Source organism: Cygnus olor, chromosome 1 (genome assembly GCF_009769625.2).
Source record: "Cygnus olor isolate bCygOlo1 chromosome 1, bCygOlo1.pri.v2, whole genome shotgun sequence".
Taxonomy (NCBI): domain Eukaryota; kingdom Metazoa; phylum Chordata; class Aves; order Anseriformes; family Anatidae; genus Cygnus; species Cygnus olor.
Window position 1 is genome coordinate 928,503 of NC_049169.1, and position 15,026 is coordinate 943,528.

At 67.5% G+C, this 15,026-nt stretch overlaps 2 protein-coding genes across 3 annotated transcripts; one reads left to right on the plus strand and one right to left on the minus strand.

Annotated features, from left to right (window-relative positions):
* The first annotated feature begins 84 nt into the window (after positions 1-84).
* ARF5 (ADP ribosylation factor 5) lies at positions 85-4,210 on the plus strand. Of its 2 annotated transcripts, XM_040545173.1 has the most exons (7): positions 85-267; positions 827-907; positions 2,106-2,215; positions 2,469-2,540; positions 3,462-3,587; positions 3,697-3,698; positions 3,939-4,210. In XM_040545173.1, the coding sequence occupies exons 1-7, from the start codon at positions 201-203 to the stop codon at positions 3,943-3,945; spliced, it is 465 nt and encodes a 154-aa protein (XP_040401107.1). In that variant the 5' UTR covers positions 85-200; the 3' UTR covers positions 3,946-4,210. The 2 variants fall into 2 exon arrangements, with proteins under 2 accessions (XP_040401107.1, XP_040401097.1); XM_040545163.1 differs by having other exon boundaries at positions 3,697-4,210.
* Positions 4,211-6,026: 1,816 nt separating this feature from the next.
* Positions 6,027-13,046, minus strand: PAX4 (paired box 4). The gene is made up of 8 exons (XM_040538927.1): positions 13,034-13,046; positions 12,285-12,415; positions 11,994-12,209; positions 11,027-11,084; positions 10,476-10,607; positions 10,275-10,357; positions 9,369-9,435; positions 6,027-6,034 (listed from the first exon to the last, which is right to left on the minus strand). Exons 1-8 carry the CDS (start codon positions 13,044-13,046, stop codon positions 6,027-6,029), a joined length of 708 nt encoding a protein of 235 aa, XP_040394861.1.
* Positions 13,047-15,026: the final 1,980 nt, after the last annotated feature.

Consider the following 15,026-nt stretch of genomic DNA (forward strand, 5'->3'; position numbering starts at 1 on the left):
AGGGTACCGGCGCAGGGGGCGCGGGAGTAGGTGGTGGGCGTGGCCCGCGGCGCGTGGGCGTGGCCTGCGACGAGGGGCGGGGCTTGGAGCGCGGGGGCGGGGCCTGTGGCGCGGCGGAGCTCCGGCAGCGGGGTCGCAGCGCGGCCGCCCCCACCCGACCCGGCCCGGCCCGGCCCGGCCCGTCCGTCCCCGCCGCCGCCATGGGCCTCACGGTGTCCGCCATCTTCTCCCGCATCTTCGGCAAGAAGCAGATGCGGATCCTGATGGGTGAGCGCGGGGCCGGGCCGCGGGGGCGGCGGCGCGGGGCCGGGGATGGGGAGGGGAGGGGGTGGGATTGGGATCGGGATTGGGGATGGGGAGGGGATGGGGTGGGATGGGGATGGCAACGGGATAGGGACGGGATGGGGATGGGATGGGGACAAGGATAGGGATGGGGAGGGGATGGGGTGGGATTGGGATTGGGATTGGGACAGGGACAGGATGGGGTGGGATGGGGGTGGGGATGGGATGGGATTGGGATGGGGATGGGATGGGATGGTGGTGGGATGGGATGGGATTGGGATTGGGATTGGGACGGGGACGGGATGGGATGGGGTGGGGATGAGGATGGGGTTGGGATGGGATGGGGTGGGGACAAGGACGGGATGGGGATAGGATGGGGGTGAAATGGCGATGGGATGGCAGCAGGATGGGGACAGGATGGGGATGGGATGCGATGGGAATGGGGGCAGGATGGGGACGGGATGGGGATGTGATGGGGATGGGATGGGATGGGGCAGGGAGCAGTGCCGGTACCGGTGCCGGTGATGCCCCCTCTCCGTTGCAGTGGGGCTGGACGCTGCCGGCAAGACCACCATCCTCTACAAGCTGAAGCTGGGCGAGATCGTCACCACCATCCCCACCATCGGTGAGCACCCGGCACCGGGCAGGGCTCCACCGGGCACCGTCACCCCATGTCCCCAGGGTGGCAAGGAGCGGGACGTGCTGCCGGCCACCCCGGTGCTCCGCCGCTGCCTTCCCGGTATCCCCCACAGGCTGTGCGGGTGGGGGACCTGGCTCTCACCCCAATGTGCCACCTGTGGTCACCACCACAGGCCTCCCAGTGGCCCGTCCCTGCCCAACCCGCAGCACTGGGGCTGAATTTGCCACGCTGGCATGCTGCCTTCTGGTCGGTGTCACCATGGCAGGAGACATGGTGTCCCGCCAGCTCCCGGGCAAAGCCTTGGGCTAGGTGCCCGATGCCGCCACCCGCAGCATTGCCCCCGGGCTGGTGCGCACCAGAACTGCCCTCGTGGCTGAGAAGGCACCGGCACCCCTGGCTGCATGGCCAGCGGGTCCGGAGAGGTGCCCCTGCCCTCTGCCCGGCTCCGGTGAGACACCTCTGGGTGCTGGGTCTGGTGCTGGGCTCCCCAGGACAAGGAGGACGGGGGGGTGAGCCCAGTGAGGGGTCACAGAGCGATGAGGGGCTGGGGCATCTCCCACGTGAGGAGAGCTGGGACGGCTCAGCCTGGAAGAGGCGGCTCGGGGGCGTCTCGTCAGTGTGCAGGAATCCCTTTTGGGGGGGAGCCAGGCTCTTCGCGGTGCCCAGTGCCAGGACCAGAAGCACCGGGCACAAACTGGGGCCAGCAGGCTCCCCCTGGCCCCCAGGCAGCACTTCTGTGCCGGGGCCCTGCCGCAGGGAGGTTGTGGGGTCTCCTCCTCGGAGGTCTTCAACAGCCACCTAGACGTGGTGCTGGGCTAACGGCTCGGGCTGCAGCGGGGGCGGCACTGGGGGGTCTCCAGGGGTGCCCCCAGCCCCGGCCGTCCGTGATTTGGGAGGGTGAGCATCCGCTGCGCTGCGCTGCAGAGATTTTTCAGGGGAGGCTCCCAGGAAATGGCTGGGGCAGTTTCGTGGTGCTGGTGCTGGGCAGCCAGCAGGGCCCAGGTGAACGTGCTGGGTGATGCTTTAGGGAGTGGGGGTGCTCGGCTGAGGGCAGAGCCTTCGTGGGTGCCTCTCCGAGACAGCCAGCCCGTGGCACCAGCGCAGGCTGCGGGTGGAGGTGCTCCCTGGGGGAGCGTGGCCGTGCCCCTTGCTCTCCTCCCCATGGTGCCCCCCACCTCTGCAGGGTTCAACGTGGAGACGGTGGAGTACAAGAACATCTGCTTCACGGTCTGGGACGTGGGCGGGCAGGACAAGATCCGGCCCCTGTGGCGGCACTACTTCCAGAACACGCAGGTACGCGGAGCCGGCGTGGCCGTGGGCACGGCACCGGGACCCCATCGGCCCCAGTGCTGCCAGTCGTCGGGATGGGACCACGCGGGCCTTCCCCGTGGGCAGGAAGGGTCTGAGGTGGAGGAGCCCCTGGGGGGACCAGGTGTGGGGCAAATGTGGCAGCACTGACCCCCACGGTGCTCTGCCTCCGCGTGGCCGGGGGCTGGGGGGTACCCCGTCCTCTCCGCTGCCTGCTGCACCCCGGCCTCTCCTGCAGGGCCTCATCTTTGTGGTGGACAGCAACGACCGGGAGAGGGTGCAGGAGTCCGCCGATGAGCTGCAGAAGATGGTGAGTGGCATGGGGGGGGATGCCAGCTCCCCAAGAGAGCTCTCCCCAAATCGGGGCTGCCGGCACGGGGCGTGCCCCCTGGGGATGGGGCTCGAGGGTCAGATGGCGGTGACAAACCACAGGGACCAGGAGCACTTATAAAGGGGAAAATGGCCAGGAAAATGCTGGATTATGTTACAATTATCCAGGGCTTTGCCGGCTGAGGCACTGAGACCGCCGGTGCTGGAGCCCATGGCCAGCACCCGTTGTGCCACGGCAGCACCCAGCACCGGCTCGCTGAGCGGGGCACGGTGAAGCCTGGTGTGCACGGGGAGGGCAGGCAGCTGCCAGAAACGACGTCCAAAAGCTGGTTTGGGTGGCAGGGACTTCACACTCCTTGGCTCGCTGGGCGCAGAGCATCCTCGGGGTGGGAAGAGGGCGCAGAGTGAGCACGCAGCAGCCTGGGAGCGGGGTGGAAGGACAGCCTGGTGCCCCCCGGCTGCTCGCCCTCGTCCGCAGAGCCCCGTTCTGTCTGAGGCAGATCTTTACTCTGCTTTTGCTGGGAAGACCCCGACAGCCGGCTCCCCTGGCCCTAGCACGTTTGCAGCAGCAATCTTCATTTCGGAAGAGAGCAGTGCCCTCTGTCACCTGGGGCCGTGCCACGGGGCTGACGGCCGTCCTGTGCGAGCGCAGCGTGGGCGCAGGGCTCGGGAGCCCCAGCTGCGGGGACGCCGATGCCTCCAGGCTGCAGGAGCCCTGGGGTTTTCCACGCTGCAGGGTTCCCATCGAGCCCACAGGGTGCAGGGACTCAGGGCTGGAAGCTCGGAGGGCACCGAGCCCAACGGGCAGCGATGGGGGCACGAGGGAGGCGCGGGGAGGGGGCCGAGGAGCCGGAGCCCTCCTGGCCCCGTGCCCGGCTCAGCCGTCCCCACCTCACCGCAGCTGCAGGAGGACGAGCTGCGGGACGCCGTGCTGCTGGTGTTCGCCAACAAGCAGGACATGCCCAACGCCATGGCGGTGAGCGAGCTGACCGACAAGCTGGGCCTGCAGACGCTGCGCAGCAGGACCGTAAGTGCGCGGGGACCTCGGGGGCCGCGGGGCAACCGCGGGGCGTGCGGCCGGGAGCCCGTTCCCCGCCTCGCCGCCTGCCACCTCTCCTTCTCCCTCTGTTTTGCAGTGGTACGTGCAGGCAACGTGTGCCACGCAGGGCACGGGCCTCTACGACGGGCTGGACTGGCTGTCGCACGAGCTCTCCAAGCGCTAGCTGCAGCCGGCAGCGTGGGGCGCAGGCGGGCCGGGGACGTCTCTCCCAACCGCTGTTCTCTTTGGGTTCCTTTACTTAAGTTTTTTTTTTTTTGGGGGGGGGGTGTTTTTCCTTTCCCCCCAGCGTGGCCTCGTCTCTGTGTGTTTATCTGGTAGGACTTGAACCTCAAGGACTCTTCAGGCAGCTCTGCCTCGCAGCGCCTGCCTCTGCCCCGACCGCTGCGTGCCGGCCGTGCCCTGCCTGCGAGCGTCCCCCCGGGAGCCTGCGGGGCCGGGCGAGGGGCTCGGGCTGCGTGGACGCCGCGGGAAGGGAAGGATCCTGCTTTTTATCCTTCCACAAACTGTATAGTTCTCTCGGGGAGGGGGCGTATGGCTGCGTAACGTGCTGTTGTACGTGGAGTAATTAAACACCACCACTTTGTACCCTGCGCCCGGCGCGTCCCTGCTGCCTCCGGGGCCGCCTTGGAGCCCCGCACTCCACGTGCAACTTCAACGAGCGTCTTGGGGCAAGGGGATTTGGGCCTCAATGCAACCTCGCCTGCGCTGTGCTGGGACACAGAGGAGGTGGGCAGAGGCTCTCAGGTGTGTCCCGCTGTCCCCTGACCCATCCTATAGCTGCCCTGGTGCACCAAACCAGGAGAGGTTTGGTGGTTTGCTCGTGGCCAGTCCTGCTGCTGGGGCCGTGCTGGGAGGGACGCCCTCGTGCTGGCACGCAGGGTCACCTCGGGGCATGTGCTGCAGGGATGCTAATTGGGTTGTAATTAGTGGGGCTGCACAAAGCCTGATGGCAGAAGCGGAGCCGCGTGCGCTCAGCCGCTGCCTCCCCGCCGCGTGGTGATGGCAGGGGATGAGCTGGGGGGGCACCTCCACACGTGGGCCCCACGGCTCCTCCCAGGCATGGAAGGCGACGACGGGCACGGAGCACCCCTGGGGACTGCCAGCAGCATTGCCACACGCGTGTGCAGGGATGTGAGTGTCCCCCTGCCAGGCGCACGTGTCTCCCAGCTGTGTGCCTTGCAGAAAGGTGCTCCCCACGCTGAACTGAGCTGTGCGCTGCTGGTCCTTGTGGGGACACGCTGTCCCCGCGGGCTGTCCCTGCGGGGTGGCACTTGGGCAGCGCGCTTGGGGCTGGTCCTGCCCGTGCCCCTTCCCCTGGGGCAGAGATGGGAACTGGGGGGCTGCGGGTTCCCACAGCAGTCCCGGGCTCTCCGGCTTCCCCCAGGTTTCAACCCCTCGTGCTTGGTTTTGCAGCTGCTGCGAGGGCTCCCGTTCCAGGCTGGCTGTACAGCCGCATGCCAGCGTTTTATTCGGATTTGTTCTGAAGCCCCATTGCTCAGGTTCCCAGGGCTCAGTGCTGCTGTCCCGAGGCCCCGGCTCTGCCACTGGAGCCGACGCAGGTCGTTGCCTTTGGTGGAGAAAAGGGGACTGGCTGGGCCAGGGGGTTCCCTGGGTGCTTGGTGCGAGGTGTCCTGAGAGCGGGGCCATGGGCAGAGCACGGACAAGAGGCAGATGTCCCCGGGTGGCCCTGCAGTGGCGCTAAGCCATGTCCTGGGGCGGACAGCGGGGTCCTTTCCTCAGCCTGTTCCCCACGCCTTGGTCCTGCCCTGCACGTGCAGCCTGAGCTCTGGACCCTGTGGGGCTGTTCCTGCACCGAGCAGCCCAGCGGCTGCTGCCCCCCAGCTGGGGAGCCCCAGGACGAAGCGGCTCCTGGTCCCTGCTTCGCCCCGCGAGGATTTCCGAGCCTGGCTGCTGTCCCTCCGGTGGCGGTTCTCCTCTGGTTTCCAGCCCTGCAGGGGCAGCAGCCTCGGGCTCCCAGGATTTCAGCTTTCACTGCGGGCATCCAGCAATGCGCGATACATCCCACTGCATCACCAGCGGCGCTGGGGAGGCGACGCAGGAGCGGCTTGGCAGGGTCTCACGGCGCACATCCACCCTGCCCCACGCGGGGCACTAGGCTTGGTTTACAGCACGGCCAGAGAAGTCCTTGCGGGGCTAAGAAGGGGTCAGGAGAAGCCAGGACCCGGCTGGTGGGGCATCAGCCGCTGGATCAGCCATGCCTGTCAGCTCCTGGTGCTGGGCTTCCCCCAGACTCGTGCACGGTCCCGCTGGCACTGGGGACAGCTGTGTCCCCATCGCCCTGGACAGCCTGGGGCAGTGGTATAGGGGAGGGGGGGGGCTCAACCTGTGCTACCCCTCTCGCAGTGGCAGGACGCACCGGGGAGCCAGAGCCCAGCCAGCCTGCTCTCAGAGAGCTGGGGGAAAAAAAAAAAGCGTGAGTAATTTAATGCCCCGTTTACCAGCAGCTCCTCACGCCCGGCCTGGCCAGCAGCCTCAGGCTGAGATGAGCGGCGCCCTACAAATGGCAGTGGGGTGGCTGCGGGTGTCGCTTTGGCACCCAGCTGCTGCCACCTCCAAGCCCAGGGGCTCCCATACCCTCTCCTTCTCCGTGACCCTGTGCAGCGCCCCCAGACCCTGTGCAGCCCCCCCAGACCCTGTGCAGCCCCCCTGCTCGCCCTGCCTCGGTCCCTTTGGGTGCTGCTGGCCCCGTGTCCCCCCTGCAGGTGGCTGTCCAACTCCTCCAGAGCCCCCTCTCCTCCGGCAGCGTGGCTGGAGGTGCTGGGACGTGGTGGCCGGAGGGGACAGGACACGTCCCCATGGCCGCACCGAGGTCCCCATCAGCTCCAGGACCCTGGGGGAAGCAGAGCAAGCAGGGGTGCTCGCTGTGGGCTCGCTTCCCGGGACAGGAGGTTTGCAAATCTGCGCGGGGCATCGCAGTCACAGCTTGGCTGGGGGTGAGCACACGTCCTGGCTGCATCCGTGCTGGGGAAGGAGCCCCCTCCCCACTGCCAGGCACCCCCCCAGCTGGATCCCAGCAGGCTCCCAGCACCCTCACAGCATTTTGGCTGCCCCAGATCTCTGGCTGCCCAACCAGCCCCTGCAAACGCGGACTGACACCAGGCAAATGGATCCCACTGGTGGCAGCGTCCTGCACCGTACACAGACCCCTGCGGGGGCCTTTGCTGGTGGGTTCAGCAGCTGCAGTACCAAACCTGAGGCCTGGGCCCCCACCTATAAGCCAAATATTAGTTTTTGCATGTCATGTTTTTTTCAGGCAATTTTGTTTTTTAATGCTTTTGGAGGCCTCGGTATGAAAATGCTGTTAGCATCCCTGTCCCCATGTCTCCCCCATCCCTGTCCCCATGTCTCCCCCATCCCTGTCCCATGCTGCCCTCCCCATCCCCATCTCCGTCCCCACCCCTGGGGCTGACCGTGGTCAAAATCCCCGGGCCTGGCTCACCCCAGCACTTTGGGGGTGAGCCCCATCGCCTGTCCCTGGACATCCAAGCGGTGCCCCAGTTGTGCCACCAGCTCCTGGGAGGGCGCACGGGGCTTGGGGGGCACCGGGCACTGGGGCAGAGCATGGGAGGAGCGGAGCTGGCGGTGCCCAGGGCTCGGGTGGCCTGGAGCATCCGTGTCCTCATCTCCTGACTGCACCCAGGTGCTGGAGAAAGGGGGTGTGGGAACCAGCCTGAGCATTCTGCAAGGCTGAGCGACTGGGATGTCACAGCTGCATACCCCTGGGATGTGATTTTTTTTCTCTTAGAGATACCCGTGGAACGTTTTTTGCTTACAAAAATATTTTTTCCTGTTTATCAAGCACTAAGCTGGACCTGAGGCTTGTCCCGGGGGAGAAAGGGGCCCTTGCGCTGCCCAGGCCAGGGGCTGTGGGGTGCGTGGGGACGGTGACAGCCGAGCAGTGTCCCCGTGCGGCCACCCCTGAGCTGTTTTCTCCGGCTGAAGGAAGCGATAGGTTTCCTTCAAATAAAATGATGCCCCGTGCTGGTGGTGGAGGCGATCGTCCTGGCTCCATTGTTTTAAACTCAATTTCTAAGTAAACAAAACCCCCGAACTTTTTATTTAGAACAAGGAACAAAAGCACGGGGCTTTCTGGGGCTGATTTTTGGTGCAAGCTGTTCTCCAAATCAATGCAAATTAGTACAAAACTTTGGTCCTTTCTTTTTGTGGTCAAGGCCCTGATGCAGGGACGACGTCCCCGGCTCTGCAGCGTGCTGCCAGGGAGGCAGGGGGGTGTTGGGGCTGGGGGTGTCGGAGCTGGTGCCCCCCAGGCAGGGCTGGGGTCTCCCCGGTGCTTCCCCCCAGCCCCGGCGGTGGGATGGGAGCTTGGGCACCAGGTGCCCCCTCCTCACGTGTGGGCAACGCGGTTTTCTGACCGTAATTTGGGGTGTTGCAGACAGGAGGGGACAAGAGGCTTGAAGCAGAGCGAGGGATGTAGTTGGGGACACAGCAGTGACACTGGCAGCCCTTCTGCGAAGGCCGGGAGAGGGCTGGGATGGGGACACGGCACTGGGGAGGTGACAAACCCTCCAGTGTGGCAAGGGGGTCCCCGAGGAGCCTGTCTCCTGCTGCCTGGCCCCCACCACCACCAGGGATGTCACCACCACCACCCGGCTGTCACCGAGGCGTGTGGCCGTCCCCGACCCCCCCCCCGTGTGGTCTGGGGGCCACGTGCCGGAGCCCCCCCGCCTCGCCGAGTGCCCTCAGAGCCAGGGGCACCCGGGTGCGTGGAGGCGGGCGAGGGGCTCGGGCACGCAGCAGGCAGCAGCGGGGTGCAGGTGGGCACGGGGGGGCAGCAGGGCGAAGGGGGGACCCTCCCGGGGCTGCCAGGGAGCCGGAGGGGGGCTGCCGCCAGGGGCCAGGCCTGCGGGACGGCACACGGGGCTCAGGCAGTGGGGCCAGGGACACCCACCCCACTGCAACCCCCCCACGGGGCCGGGGCCAGGCAGGGAGGGGGAGCAGCTCCCCGCACCCCCCTGCAGCCCCTGGGGCCCTGCTCTGCACCGGGGGCTCCCTCCCTGGCCATGCCCGGGGGTCCCAGCCCCCGGGTGCACCCCCTGCCCCGTGGCCCTTTTACTGCAGCAAGCATCGTCCCAGGGGCTGGAAGTGCAGAGGTGCAGCGGGGCCGGGGGGGCCGGGGGGGTGCTGAGGCGGTGGCTGTGGCCGTGGAGGGTCTCCAGCGAGCTGGCGGGGGCAGGCGGGAGGTGCTGTGCGGGGAGCAGAGAGTGGGGCATCACCGAGCAGCCATGGGTTGCACCGGGAGCAGGCCACGCTGCAGGGGGCTTGCGCCCTCGGGGGCAGCTCCTGGAGCATCACCCGGGGGGGGGGGGGGGCACACTGGAGCCCCCCATCTACTGCACGTCCCAGCCCTCTGGGGTGCCCCCACAGCAGTGGCTGGGGGATGCCGGGGGGCACCGCAGCCCCCCCGGGTGCAAGAAGAGGCCCGGACCCCCTCCTACCTGCGCAGAGATGGGGGCTGTCACGGCGGGGGGGCGCGCAGCGGCCCCGGGGGGCAGGATCCAGTCGCACCAGGAGCCTGCGTGGGGAGAGCGGGAGGGCAGCGCGGAGACCCTGCTTTAGGGCTGGGGTCTCCCTTCTCTGGGGGGCACAGGGAGCAGCCGTGCCCCCTCCCCAGCCCAGGCTGCAGCCGCGCTCCCCCCCCAGGGCAGCCCCCAGCCCCTGCCCGGGCAGCGGGTGCGGGTCCCGTCCCTTCCACCCAGGGGCTGTCACCTGCACCGGCCTCCAGCCTCTGCTTGGCCTCCCGCCTCCACTTGGCTCTTCTGTTTGAGAACCAGACCTGGGAGAGGAGGGAGGGGGTGAGGCCGTGCCCCCCCGGGATGGGCCCTGGGCAGAGCCCCCTCCCTCGGTCACGCTGGGCTGGAGACCTGGGGCTCTGCCCGCCCGAGGCCGGCGGTTCTGCTGGTGGGGCACCGGCCCTCGGTGTGGGAGGAGTGGGGCTGATCCTGCCTCTCCTCCACCGCGGCGTTCGTGGGCTTGCAAACACGCAGGCTTTGTGGTGCCCGGCCTTACGTAGCCCGGCACGGGGCACGGGGCAGTGCCAGGAGCACAGCACGGACCGTGGCAGGGGCTGTGCCATGCAGCATGCCCCAGCTCCACAGCGCTCTGCTTCCCTCCCTGTGTCCCCACCCCGTGGCACCGTCCCGGGGCCCAGCACCATGCCCCCAGTGGGGCAGAGCCGGGCAGGGCAGGACCCTTCTGCGAGGCCCTGCAGTGCGTTACCTGTGACAGACCTCCAGGGCACGGCGACTGCTGCCATGGAGCAGCCTGGGGGACCCCCACCCCAGCACGCCGTGCTTGCCCCCAGCAGACAGGAGAGAGCAGGAGAAGCAGGCAGGTACCGATGGAGCAGCCCTGCCCCTCTCCTGGGGACAAAACCTGCTGGCTGGGGTCCCCCCCCCCCCCATTCTGGCACACGCACGCTGCCCTGCCTGAGCCTGTTCCCACCTCTGCCACCAGCAGCAGCGTCACGATTTGGAGACGTCCCCGCATGCTGGGGGACGTCAGAGCAGGAGGGAGCCCAGGCTGGGACCCCCCCCCCCGGCCGCCCCCGCTCCGGCCAGGCTGTGCTGCCCGCCCCGCTCAGGCTGCAGCCGCCACGTGGCCGCCTGCTCCTACCCTGATGGTTGTGTCCAGCAGCTGGGTGGCCGCGGCCAATCTCTCCCGGGTGGCGGTGTCCGGGTACTGCCCCCTCCGAAACTCTGCAAGGGGGTCGGGGTGCAATCAGCCCCTCCGTTGGGGTGACGCCCCCCCCCCCCCCAGTGCCCGTGGCATGGGGCAGGTGCTGATTGCTCAGCCGCCGTCCTGGTGGCACTGCACCTTTCTCCAGGGCCTCCGACTGCTGGCTGGTGAAGACCGTCCTGCTGCGGTGCTGGGTGCCCGGCGGGAGCTGCCGGCTGGACGTGGAGCCCCGGGGAGGGCGCTGGGTCCCCGGAGCACCGGCCGTACCGGCTTCAGGGGGCGAGCAGCAGCCCAGGGGATGCGGGATGGAGGTGGGGGTGAGCGGGGAGGCTGCGGGGACAGAAAGGGAGAAGGAGCCTGGGATTGTGCCCGTGGGGATGCCCGGGAGGGGCAGGCAGGGGGCAGTGAGGGACAATAAGGGGGCACAGGGGCAGTGCGGGAGTGTGCAGAGGAGCAATGTGCATGCAGGCGTGTGTGCGCGTCTGCATCCATTTGCATGTGTGCACATATATGTGTGTGTGTGTGCACATGTGCATGTGTGTGCACCTGGCTGTGCGTGCCGCTGGGAGGCCGGCGGTGGCAGGAGCTCTCCGTGCTCCCAGAACCGGTCCCTGCCACGGGATGCAGCCCCCCCAGCCCCTGCTCCCCAGCCTCACCCCGTGGCAGCGGGTCCCTCGCTGAAGCCCGGCCGGCGGCGGGGCACGGGTCCCTCTGCAGGCTCCTCAGCACCCGGTTGATGGAGGAGACCTGGGGGGAGAGATGGGGCTGTGCCGCCGGCAGGGTGCCCGGCACTGCGGCTGCAGGGTGCTGCGAAGGTGGGAGCGGGGTCCAGGAGAAGCTTTGGGGCGGCGGGGGCAGCCTGACCCAGTGCCAAGGCAGGGAGGAGTCGAAGCTGATGCCCCAATGTTTGTCCCTGAAGGGCTCTCCTGCGGCCGTGCCAGGGCCACCGCGCACCTGAGCACGTGCCAGGGATTGTCCGTGCTGGGGACGTGCCCGTCTGCTCCTAACGGGGCAATCTGCATAGGAGCTGGGGTCCGTGGGGTTGTCGTGGTGGGTCTGTGGTTTCAGAACACGGCTCTCGGCTGTGCGGGCTGCACTCTGTCACCTCTGCCTGCCGGGTACTTGCGGCAGACAAATCGCTACAGCAGCCAAACGCCAGAGCCAACGCTGGACTTGTGTGGGAACGGCTGCCAGGGCTCTCCTCCACCGTGCTGCTTTAGCTCAGAGGCATCGTTCCCCTCCCCTCCCTGCCCAAAGCTTTTCTCCCCTCTCCAGGAAGCCCCAGGGGCAGATCCCAGCCCTGGGCAGCACCCTGCCCTCCTCGGCACTCGGCTGCTGCTGCGCGTCACCCTTGGGGTGGCGCGGGGCACGGCGGCTGGGTGCGGATGGGGACAGGTCCCCGGGGACAGGCAGGCGCTGTCGCTGCAGGGTGGATGCCGTGTGTTTCCTGCTGCAGGCGGTGGTCTCAGCTCCCCTGGCTCATCCCCACAATCCGTGCTTCACTCCTGTTTGCTTCTTGCTGTCCCTCCAAGCATCCCTGCGTGCCCACTCCCTCCCCAGTGCGGGACCCCCACTCACAAGCCCCAGCCATGGGCTTGGACCCTGCGTGGTGCCTGACCCCGGCATCCCCATGGACCGCCCCCAGCCGGGACTCACGCTGGGGGTCCGGTTGCTGGCGCAGACGCCCTCGGCGTGCAGCTGCCGTCGGATCTCCCAGGCGAAGAGGGACGGCTGCTCCCGCTTCAGCTGGGCGATCCGTGCCACCACCTCGGGGGTGGCCGTGCGGGGCTTGCTGCCCCCGATGGCCTTGGGCTCCACGGCCCCCGTCCGGTAGAAGCGGCCCAGGATCTTGCTGACGCAGCCGTTGGACACCTGCGGCACGGAGAGGCTGGGGGTGCTCAGCGGGAAGAGGGGGGAGAAGGGCCAGGACCCCCGGCCCCGGCGCACCTTGAGGCTGCGGGAGATGTCGGAGGTGCGCACGCCGCAGGAGGCCAGCTCGATGATCCGCTTCCTCTTGCAGGTGGGGAGGGGGCGTCCGTTCACAAAGAGCCCCCCCAGCTGGTTCACGCCGCTGGGGCCTGGGGAGAGGCCAGGCGGGAGGGGACAGGGGACAGGGATGGCGGTGAGGGGGGTGCTGCCTCCCCTTCCCTGCCCAGCACTCCGGGGGGGCTTTGCAGGGCGAAGGACTGGGGCTGGGGGGAGCCCCATCCCCTGTGTGCTGAGGGGAGGTTTGGTGGGGCCAGGCAGCGGGACTGAGCCTGGTGCTGCTCGCTTATTGGGGTGCGGGGTGCAGGGGTGCGGGGTGCTGGGGTGACCCCGTGTGTGGGTGCGGGCAGGGTGCGGTGGGACCAGGCAGGGACAGGGGGACAAACCCAGGTGGTGCCAGCAGAAACAACACCCCATGAAGGGGCACAGGGTGCAGGACAATCCTCCCGGCAGCAGCAGAGAGCAGGGGCTGCACAAATGGGGGTCCCAGCAGCAGGGGTGGGCAGGAAGGCACCAAACATCAGCTGGGGGCCAGGAGGACCCCGCAGAGCCGCACGCGTGTCAGCTGTCAGCACCAAACACGAAGTGGCAGGGAACAGCAGCCTCCTTGTCACAGAGCGGGGGCTCACAGCACCTCCCCGACGTCCCCAGGACCACGGATGCAGGGACTCTGCCCCCCGCAGCCCCCCTGGTGCAGCCGCGTTGCTCACCTTGATGCTGCATGGCGAGGCTTCACGGGGCTTCCCGTGCCAGGGAACTTTCAGGTGGTTTTTGTGAGGGGGGATAAATCAGTGCCAGCGTCCAAGGCTCGGCCACGTCCCCTGCCCACTATCCTGCGAGAAGGAAGGGGAGCAAAAGCATAAATACCAGGAGGATGGAAATGTTCGAGGGCATCAGAGCATTTGGAAAACCATTGTACTCCAGGGCAGTGCAAACAGAGCTGGGGCTTTAAAGTGCTCACAGGGCTGGAAGAGGCCCTCGGGCTCAGAGGTGCCTGGGGAGGTGCTGGGAATGCTGCCTGCGCTGCACCAGCACTGCCTGTACCCAGGGCGTGCGGCACAGCTGGCTTTGCGGAGCCGCGTCCCGGCGCCTGCGTGCGCTCCCATGGACACGCTGCGGCTGGTGGGGGGTTTCCCTGTGCCCACCCCAGAGCCGGGCTGTCTCAGGACAGGAGGTTCTGGGGGCAGAGGAGCTGATGGGAGACTGGCAGGGACACGGTCTGAGTGTCTCTGCAGCCCACGTCCCGGCTCTGCCAGCGGCCGGGGGATGCGCACACCTCGGGGAGCCGGTGACCTCCAGGCCAGCACTGGCTGACGTCTCCAAACCTCCCCAGCTGCAGCAATCCACAGCTCAGGGGCTCCCCCTGCCAGGGGGGGTCCTCCTGTTCATAACCCCATGGGGGTTTTGCATCTCCGAATTGGCCCAGTACTTTTTTGAAAGCACACAGCATCAGGCTCCCTTTTATCCCGTGCCAGCCCACCCCCTGCCCTGCTCCGTGCAGCCGGGCACGCTGCCTCCTGCCGCTGCCTTCTGACAGCCCTGCTGCTGCTTCCCTTCCACTCCCCCAGTCCTATCACTTCAGGGGACAGAGGGCAGTGCCTCCCTCTTCTTCCCCTGCATCCTACCAGGATGTCACAGACTTCTGCCTCTCTCTCATCGCCTTTTCTGCTGTGAGAAGCTGCCACACGCGGTCCTTTCCTGGGACTGGGGCTTGGGCAGTGCGCGGGCACAGGGGAAACGCAGCTGCAGCCGGGCGAGGGAAGCGGAGGTTTGCAGCACAAAGCACAGAGCGGGGATGGGAAGCAGGGGTGCCACGGGTCCCCTATGTCTGGGCCACTACCCCCGTGAGGGGCTGCTGTCAGTGCTGACCATCTCCAACCTCCCGGTGCGTGCAGCGCTCTGTGCCCGCAGGGTGGCTGCACCCAGGGGTGAATGCTGCCCTCAGCTCTCTGCACGGCCTCCGGTGGCACTGCCCTCCTCTGAGCCTCCTCCAGCCTCCCCTCGATTTATTTCGAACCCAGCTGATCTTTCCCACATGAATCAGAACTGCACCAGCCTCCCTGGAATCGCTCCAGGTCCACGCCGCTCCGTGTGGGAGCAGGACCTGGCAGCCGCAGGAGCGCGGTGCCGCGGGCTCTGCAGAGCTACCGCTGCTTTACTCCAGCCCGAGAAAAAGCAGGATCGGGAGCTCTGTTTTCATGTGCAGCAGCTCTCGTGCTGATTCACAAGCCGTTTATCACCCACTTGAACCCCTCTCTGCTGCCTGCCCAGCAGCTCCAGGCACAAGTGCGTGAGCTCACCGCTTCCCCCGCTTCCGCGCAGGCAGCGTCACCGTCTCGCAGCGTATTTATGCCAGGGCCTTGGTCTAGCTCCGTGCTCTGATTGCACTGCCATAAATCCAGGGTTGCTCAGCTGCAGACAATGGCGTGGGGCTGGATTTACAGCCCTGTGTTGCCCAGCCAAGGGACATTTGCGAGGGACAACCCGCTGACAAGGAGCCTCTCCTCCTCCAGCTGGAGCCGCGCCATCACCTCTGGCAGCTCAGCAGACCATGGCTGGGCTTCCCCACGCACACGCACACTTCCAGAGACCCTGAGAACTTTCCCAAGTCCCTCAGTGCTTCTGTTTGCCTGCTGCACCTTCCCTCACCCCAGAGCCTGACCTCAGGCATTCCTGTGGGTTGAGACACCAACACCGCAGCCT